The following is a 9,865-nucleotide window of genomic DNA, read 5'->3' on the forward strand; positions in this document are numbered from 1 at the left end:
ACAAGACTACAGCAGCAGTTATTTTCCGGGCCTGAACATAAAGCCCCTGCCAGCTGTTCATGTCCTGCTCTATGGGGGCATGCTTATGCTTCATGAGTCATTATTGATGAACTGCTGGGAGAAAATTTGCCCCCTGGTGCGGAGATACCAATTCTGTAATGAGAGTGGTTAGGAGATAGGCGCGCACACGTGTAATATGTGACCTCTCCCCCCCCCCAAGCACAGGCAGTCGGCACTGTCTATACCAATGAGTCCTGTAATGTAGTAATTGTTTGTTTTTTCTTAGACATCCATGACTAAAGTTACTGTAAACAGTGGCGTAACTGGGAATGGCGGGGCCCGTGGCGAACTTTTGACATGCCCCCCCCCCCCCATTCAACCGACACCAACGTGGAAGACCTCGACCGACCCCCTCCTCCGCACTCTATTATGTCCCTTAGTGGCCCCTGCACACAGTATTATCCCCCATAGTGGCCCCTGCACACAGTATTATCCCCCATAGTGGCCCCTGCACACAGTATTATAGCCCATAGTGGACACCCATAAAAAATTATTATACTCTGGGGTCTTTTCAGACCCTAGAGTATAATAATCGGAGACCTTGGGGAATAAAAACATCAAAAATTACTGTTTCTTACCTGTCCCCTGCTCCTACACTGTCTTCTCCGCTGCCGTCCTTCTGTAATAATGTCGGACGTCACATGATCCGGGACGCAGGCCGGGTTCATGTGACATCAGAAAGGACGTCAGAAAGGAGGCCTGACAGGATCGTGGAGAGGTAAGTAACAGTGTTTGTTACGTTCCCTTACCTCTCCTGGTCCGCCAATCATTATACTCGGGGGTCTGCAAAGACCCCCGAGTATAATGATAGTATTTGTGGGGCCCGCAGCGTCACTTACTGATCCCGGCCCAGCCAGGATCGGCAAGTGAATGGGGCCCGTAACGGCCTTTTAAAAAAAATAAAAAAAACGCAGCGGTAGAGGCTGTCACCGAGCCCCCTAATGGCCCGGGCCCTGTGGCAGCTGCCCCCGCTGCCTCTACGGTAGTTACGCCCCTGACTGTATACAAGTACACATATATAATTTGTATGTATCTGGTACGGGAATGTGGGCGTTAGGAATCCACATGCTACATTGTGTATAGTGGAATCCTATGGATTTTTGGAGATAACCTCACATCCATGTAATCCCAAAAACATTACAATGGGGGCCACATCTTCAGAAAACTGCAGAATACATAGATAACTGTTACTGTGTGAGAACCTAACCTCACAAAGCTAAGGCCTGGTTCACATTTGTGTTCGAGTTTCCGTTCGCGGACTCCGCTTGGGGACCCCTCGAACGGAAACCTAACTGAATAAAAAAGCAGTTACCTTAGGAAACCCGAGGACCACATAGACAGTGTACTCGCTGGGAAAAACCCACATAGCACAAACAAATCAGAATAGGGAGAATTAGAGCAAATCTGCTATCTGATATGTTGGTAGACTTGATGTTTTCCGACACGGGGATGTATAACTTGTTTGTGAAGATTTTATTGATTTGTTTAATTTTATTTTTAATTTACATTTTTTTTTTTGCCATTTTATTCACCCCCTGATGGAGATGAGGGGGACTTTTACTGTAAAAGCCTTCCAGCTGTCATAAGAACAGGATGGCCCTCACGATCTTGCTGCACGGGAGCAGTCCTGCAACATGGAAGTGGGCTCTGATTGCGGGCATTAGCGTCAGGGGCTCTACTGTACATTTATAGTATGGCAGATGTCAGGAAGGGGTTATCCAAGATTAGAAAAACATGGCTGCTGTCTATCAATAACAGTGTTAGACCTGTCCACAGGTTGTATGTAGTATTGCAGCAAAAGTTCAGTTACTACAATACAGATATGCTGCAATATTAGATGCAACCCATTGATCAGGTGTCACTGTTTTTGAAAGATAGCAGCTATGTTTTTCTAATGCTGGACAACCCCTCTAGGCTCCTCATATAAAACTGAAGGCACTATTATCATGGTCAATACTACAAGCACACTAAGGCCTGGTTCACATCTGCGTTCGGTATTCTGTCCAGAAAGTCCGCATGGGGACTCCCCGAACGGAATACCGAACGCAGATGTGAAGATGTGAAGATAGCAATGTGGAAGTGAAGATGACACATTAACCAATTGTACCCTTGCATTGTGCAATAATATCTATAGCATTAAAGGGGTATTCCTATCTTAAAACACTCACCAACTGGGAGTATGGAGATGATGTTTACAATCTCTAATAAAGTATATATTACCAGACCCCCCACTTTGTTGATAGGTAAAAGCATCAGGACCTAGGCCCAATTACAAAATCTTTACCCCCCTCCCCCCAAACTGGTTTATAGTACTGGTTTGCTAATATTGGAAAGTCACACCTTAAAGCTCCTGGGCCCAGATGCGACCACATACTGTGCACCCCCACAAGTTACACCCCTGTCTGCACATCAGGCATTCATGGCATATGCATAGGAATACCCCTTTTACCTTGTATACATAGATGGCTGTTTCTGCGTAAGCACCTAACCTCACAAACCTAAGGCCCGGTTCACATCTCGTTCAAGATTCCACTCGGGGGGTCCGCTTGGGGGCTCTAATGAGAGCACAAGGTTGTCTCAGAGCAGGGGCAACACGGTGGCTTAGTGGTTAGCACTGCAGCTTTGCAGCGCTGGAGTCTTGGGTTCGAATCCCGCCAGGAACAACATCTGCAAGGAATTTGTATGTTCTCCCCGTGTTTGCGTGGATTTCCTCCCAGTCTACAAAGACATACTAACAGGAAAAAAAAGGTGGTCTCTCATCCTCTGAATGTTGTATTTCAACAACAGGTCCTGACATCTGTGTCTGTATGTAATAAAAAGACTGAAGAATTATGAATGCAGCTCTGGGCTACAATACAGGATAAAACACACATCAGATAAAGATATGTCTATTATAAGATAGATGTATAATCAGCAGATGTATGTAGGAAGGTACACATAGAAATGCATTATATACCAAAAATTGTTTTATTACTGTATAAACAAACTCTAGAAAATAACAAAGAGATTTCATAGACAATTCATTGGTATGGACCCGCTAGTATACACGTAATAATAATGGAAATAGTTACAGTGTGATGAATGAATAGTTTATTAATTCCAAGTCCAAGTGTAAAATACCCTACATCAAATATTCTGGGATTGGATTGTGACTGCGGACAAGTCTACACTTGTTTCTTTTAGTATTGGGGGATTTGTCAGTGGTGTTAGGGATCACGCAGTCCAATGGAGTTAAGTAGGAATTCCTGTATTAGAGCATTGTATTAAATAGCCCTACGCTAACATTTCTACCACACGGACGGCTGCGATTTAGCCATTCCAGAAATTCACAAAGAATGAACACACTGAATGCCACTTTTCAGCACAGTAGGTTTCTGCCAGATTCTCATTCAGCTCCACTATATCATCATTAACTTCCCTGATGGTGGCGAGCTCGAGCCCAGATGGTGAAGGGGAAGGATACGGCTTTAGGTCGGATTTAGGGTCAGGCTTCTTTTTGGTTCCAGATTTTTTCTCGCCACCCATATTTTCATTCTTTTCCGGACCCTTTGCTCTTCCTTCTGGCTCCTTAGCACGACTTTTCCCTTTGGCTTTATCGACCACAATGTCGCCACCTAACTTCAGGAGTTGGGACTCTACTGCTTCTGTTTTCTTACACAGACGTGACTTCAATGACTTGTCTTCACACACGTTTTTCATTTTCTTAAACTTGCCAAGGATCTGTTTCCAGTACTGTTTGGCCTTGGTGGTGTACAGGGGGCATTTCTGCGGCTCTCCTTCGTACGTACAATTGTAGCTGTTGCTACCTGGGGCGTTGCAGGTTACGGACAGGCTTACAATGGCATCTCCAACAATTTCCCAAGAGCATTCATGTTTGTGTTTGCTTGTAAATTTCCCTGCCCTCGGGAAGGCTTGCGTCTCCCCCCTCTTGCTGGCTGTTTTGTCATTTTTGCCATAGACTAGTTGTAAAGTGCCAAGGCAGTGCACCAAAAAAATGAATGAAATAACCCGGGAGAGCCTCATCTCATTAGGTCAGTGTTGCGGGATGGATTGCGATTCAAGGGCGTCCAAGCATTAGTAATCTGTACAAGCTCTAGAGGAGAAACTATTCGGCATTCCAAAATTCCTGAAAGGCAGGGGCAGAAAAATAAAACGTGGGTGAGTCAAAACATAGGCAATTACTAAGGCGCTGGCTGTGAAACATGGACTCACTAAAAAGATATCTTACAATATCCCAAGTCTTGGAGCTTATGTACAGTCTAAACTTGGAGGGAGTACCTGCAGAAGCTGAATGAAAGCTTTGAGAATACCGAAAAAGTCTTTAAAGAGTTACAAGCACATGCAAATGACCGACACAAGTACAACTAAAACACTATTCACTTGCAAATTGCACCTTTATTGGACATGCAGAGCATGTAAAGGAACCACAGAGCTGGCGATCTCACTTGGAGAATACAGAACGGATCACTTTCTGCCATAATACATGCAAAGTATATTGTGAACACAAAGTACAACTGAAAAAGTTATAAATCCCATCGCCATGTCCATATACACATGACTGTATGTGCAATAAGATGCAATATACAAATCTGTACTAATGATGAGATTCCTATCTACCAATATGTAACAAGTTATCACATTATATCGGTATTACTTATGTGCTAAACTAACAGTAGAAACTCAATACAAAGAGCAATACACTAAGAAGCACAATAACTGGTAGAATAAAATATATGTAATATAAGAAGCAACATAAGGAGACTTACCAGACAAGTTGGAACACACCAGTGGAGGACTGTATAGAAGGGGGCATTAAGAGTGTGAGTTTTCAATGGGACAGGAGGGGCCATGGTGACTTTGCCACTCCCTGTCATTCTCCAGGCACCAACACACTTTTTCTAAGGAGGGTACAGAGAATATAAAGTCAGATGGGATGTGTTATATGTTTATAATGTAGCCAGGGATAGAGATTCTGTGTTGTGTCACTTATTGGCTATGTGGTTGTATATTTATTATAAGGTACATGCAGCATTGTTGCAGATTGATGGTACAAATTCAGATTTGGATTATTTGTGCAGTTTATACAAAAAAAAAATATTTTGACATAATAAAGAACACAGACAGCATCCTAATATAGCAAAACTAGATAAAGTATGGTAAATATAGTAGTGGTGCAGGTTAGAGAGGACCTTTCACGTCCTTATAGATGTGCGGTATTATATGTCGCTAAAAAGCTGGCAGTGTGCTGAATTCAGTGCAATATTAGCCTTCCCAGTATGCGACCCGGGGCTGGAGATGTCAGTGCCGGAACCAATATTGCTACACTGTCAGAAGGGTGGGCCTTACAGCCTAGCATCATCACTGAGTTGTGAGAAACCTCCCCCAACAGTATTCTGCCATATCTTTGTACTGTCAGGGGGGAAAGAAAGATGACGCTGAGCATTAAAGCCCATCCTTTTTGCGGAGGGGAGATATCGGTGTTAAAAATGTTACCTGTGCACCAGAGGCATAACTAGGAATGGCGGAGCCCCTGTGGCGAATTTTTGACATGGGCCCGCCCCCCCCCCCCAACTGATACCGACGCTGAAGACCTCGACCGACCCCCTCCTCCGCACTCTATTGTCCCTTAGTAAGCCCTGCACACAATATTATGTCCATTAGTGGCCCCTGCACACAGTATTATCCCCCATAGTGGCCCCTGCACATAGTATTATCCCCCATAGTGGCCCCTGCACACAGTATTATCCCCCATAGTGGCCCCTGCACACAGTATTATCCCCCATAGTGGCCCCTGCACATAGTATTATCCCCCATAGTGGCCCCTGCACACAGTATTATCCCCCATAGTGGCCCCTGCACACAGTATTATCCCCCATAGTGGCCCCTGCACACAGTATTATAGCCCACAGTGGACACCCATAAACAATTATTATACTCTGGGGTCTTTTCAGGGTATATTATTATAATAATCGGAGACCCAGGGGAATAAAAACATAAAAAAATTTACTGTTTCTTACCTGTTCCTGCTTCTACGCTGTCTTCTCCGCTGCCGTCCTTGTTCTATGACGTCGGATGTCACATGACCCGGGAAGTAGGCCGGGTTCATGTGACGTCAGAGACATCAGACAAGAAGGAAGGAGGCCTGGCAGGATCGTGGAGAGGTTAGTAACAGTGTTTTTTATGTTCCCTTACCTCTCCCGATCTGCCGATCATTATACTCGGGAGTCTGCAAAGACCCCCGAGTATAATGATAGCAGCGGTAGCAGCTGTCACCGGGCCCCTAATGTTCCGGGCCCTATGGCAGCTGTCGCCGCTGCTATGGCGGTAGTTACGCCCCTGCTGTGCACATACCTGGAAAGCCAACAGTGAGCTGCATGAAGTCGGCTTTGTAGTGGTGTATAATACCGCACATCTATGAGGACGTGAAAGGTCCTCTAAGATGATTCTCCAAAAGCTCTGTAATAGAACCCACTGCAAGGATTCTGTCAATTTTCTGTTTTACTTGATATTATATACACATTGACAAGCAAAAGGGTAAAAATGTTTTGAACGTTTGACTTTCCGAGTCCATATCTCGCCATCCACTAAAGCTGTGAACATGACACTTTCATCATTTTATTATAAATTTGACTATGCATATGATTAGTTATGCAGGTTCTTGTCATGTAACTGCATTGTTACTGTTTTGCTCCTAAAAAAAACCCTACATTTTAATTTTTATTATTTTGTGAGTACTTTATAAATCCAACTTTGGCTTTCAACATTGCCTGAATCCTTCTGGGCATGGTCTTGATCAGATTCAAGCATGTCTCAACCGAAATCTGATCCTGGTCTCTTCTACACGTTCCCAATGTTGGTGCATACTGGTTCACTCACTTGGGTATGAATACAACTTTTTCTTCACGTCTACCCACAAGTGTTCAATTGGGTTGAGTTTTGAATGGATGGACGGACAGACGACATTTCATAAACCAACTGTCATGGCAATTTTATTGGCTGAAAGGCCGCTATCGATGAGCTGGATGATGCCGTTTCTCTTTTCTTGAGAAATGTTATTAATTGTTGATCCTCGATTTGAATCAGTGACCTGCCGATTGGGAATCAACCTAATAGCACACTGAGCTATAAGGGAATGAGAACATGTTGTAAGTCTCAAGTATAAAGCATATGTTCCTACAGCATAAAACTAATAACAAAATGTATTGTGTCATCCAAATGTAAAGTGGACAAGAAAACAAGGAACTTACTTTTCTGCAGACTTTAGTTGATTTGTTATTTATGCATTTTTTTAAATACTACATGCAATTAAAAACAATCACAACCAGGAACTCGATGTGCAGTATACTAATATAACCGGTATGCCTATCACTGACGTAACCATCACAATCACACAGGACGCAATCACAACTGGCTCCGCTATGCTTATTGTTACTGGACAAGGCTTGGCATGTCCCCTGGCCACTTTCCAATAGGTGCTAGTCCAGAGGAGGCCACTAAAATAATAAATAATTATTACTCACCTCTCCTGGGCTTCTGACTGTACACAGCTAACTCTCAGGGGCTCTTCAGGCCTGTGACCAAGGTCACACATTGATGTAATTACATCAAAACAGGCCCCAGCAGTGATGTCTGGAGCGTGCCATCTCAGTCCCAGGCATGAGAGGACCGAAGAAGATCTTAAAGAGATTCAGACAAAGCAAAGATACCTAGGAGAGATGAGGCAAGGGGAGTATAAGTGTTTGTTAATTATTTTTAATCACTCCTCCTGTGGGATCTTGGGAGCATTTTATACTGTGTGGGAGCCACTGTGGAGCACATTATACTGTGTGGGGCCACTGTAGGGAACATATTATACTGTGTGGGAGCCACTGTGGAGCACATATTATAGTGTGTGTGAGCCACTGTGCAGCACATTATACTGTGTGGGACCCCTTCACTAGTCACATTGCATGCCATCTATTTTATAGAAGCCATGCACTATTATTACATTAACATTGCATGGTGTTTAAAAAACAGATACTGTGCAATGTAAATAGCAAAGGAGTCATTGCCCTCACATATGCACCACAGTATCTTCCAACAGTTGATTAGCAGGGGCCCTGGGTGTTGGACCCCCACTGATCTCTTAGACTGTTAGGACCCTGCAGATCAGCCGTTTTCCATAGCATGCAGCTCCCAGTATTGTTTACATGTTGGGCGTTGTGCTGCTCATTCACCGTATTCTTAATAATTTCAGTTACAAGTATTAAAGCTGCATCCTTTCCAAGTATCTGAGATATCACAGCAGCATCCGTAACCGACATTATTAAGAATTCGCTGTATGGACGGACAGAACTTTGCACTGGGGCCCACATGACTTTAGTGACACCAATGATGTCTACATGTACTAATAGATGGCGTAAACATAGCCATGCCACATAGATTTCAATAGTACAGCGCTGCAGTACCTACACTCGCTGCTACAGTTTGTACACAGAGTAAGCAGCGCAGTTCGTGGTATGTAACGATTACCACAAACCATGCTGCCTTGGACCGGTGGAGGTCCTAAGGATAGGCCATCAATGTTAGAAACAGGATAACCACCTTTACTTTTTATTGCTGTCATTCTAAAGATCTAGCCTTAAGCGCATGGACCTTAATATATTCCCCCCATCCATTTATAGTACCGTATATAGGCACTCAAATGGGTGGTGGACTCCATATCACATGATGGGAACGATTTATCAATAATAGAGCATACAACAATCCTAAATTTTGCGGGATGGTCCCAGATTACGGCTGCTGTCTTGAGTGGCCAGTGACATGTCCCGGCTTCAACTCATGTGCCTCCGAGGCACAGGTGAGTTGGGTACACTGGTAAAACGAGGAGTGGTCTGATCCTTGTTTTACTATTCAGCCACTGACACCAATGAAGTGACGTCACTACATTGCACTTGCTGCTCCTTGAAGCCATCGGCAGCAGAGACAGGAGTGGAGTGCAGGGAAGTAGGGCAAGGCAAGTATTCATTTAGTACTTTTTTGGTGCACCAGGAAGCAACATTATACAATGATGGGGCATTATACTGTTCTTTGTCAGGGACAATGGGGCATAGATGGGAATGGGCACAGGGCTTGCGATCCCTACATTTGCTGCTGCAGATTTTGTCCCGTTTTCAGCCCTGGGAAATATGCACAGATACCTATATGGCCATGCTTAGAGGTCCCCATAAAATCAAAGCTCTTTGCACCAGGTTTGAAGACTATGCTTTGATGTCCTGACTCTTGGACACAGTTACTTTGTGGACCTGACAGACAGCAAATGAAGCATGGCTGGACACCAGAATCATTGTGATTTCTGCATTTGGGATGTCATTGCAAACAGCAGAAACTAAAGATTCATTCTTGCTTTCTTTAACACTTCAGAATGATTTCTTCCAATCTTTTATCAGTTAGGTAACACCTATTAGCTCTGCTACATTACGTCTGACCACTGGTGGTTAATTCACTGTCTACTTGCTCTTTGCTACCCTCTTGTGTTTCAGTATGCAAATTACATCTAGTAGAACTTGTTTGTGTAAACTGATCAAGAAAATCACAAAACTAAAATACACCATTTCACCTGAATTCTTCACACACGCACACTTGGCTTGGCCGAGTGGGACATGTGCACTAAATAGAGATGAGCATACTTTGCGGAATTTGGTATACATATATTTGCATGTTTCGCTCACCCAGCTTTTGTTATAGTCTAAACAACAAGTGATTATATTAGACTCTTGGGTCTGGCTCTAAGGTATCTGGTGTGCCTTCCCTGGCATCTTTTGTC

At 43.8% G+C, this 9,865-nt stretch overlaps 1 protein-coding gene across 1 annotated transcript; it reads right to left on the reverse strand.

Annotated features, from left to right (window-relative positions):
• Positions 1-3,018: 3,018 nt before the first annotated feature.
• On the reverse strand, positions 3,019-4,900 carry FGFBP3 (fibroblast growth factor binding protein 3). The gene is made up of 2 exons (XM_075288378.1): positions 4,827-4,900; positions 3,019-4,186 (listed from the first exon to the last, which is right to left on the reverse strand). Exon 2 carries the CDS (start codon positions 4,081-4,083, stop codon positions 3,370-3,372), a length of 714 nt encoding a protein of 237 aa, XP_075144479.1. The 5' UTR covers positions 4,084-4,186; positions 4,827-4,900; the 3' UTR covers positions 3,019-3,369.
• Positions 4,901-9,865: the final 4,965 nt, after the last annotated feature.

Source organism: Leptodactylus fuscus, chromosome 10, assembly GCF_031893055.1.
Source record: "Leptodactylus fuscus isolate aLepFus1 chromosome 10, aLepFus1.hap2, whole genome shotgun sequence".
NCBI classification, from domain to species: Eukaryota; Metazoa; Chordata; class Amphibia; order Anura; family Leptodactylidae; genus Leptodactylus; species Leptodactylus fuscus.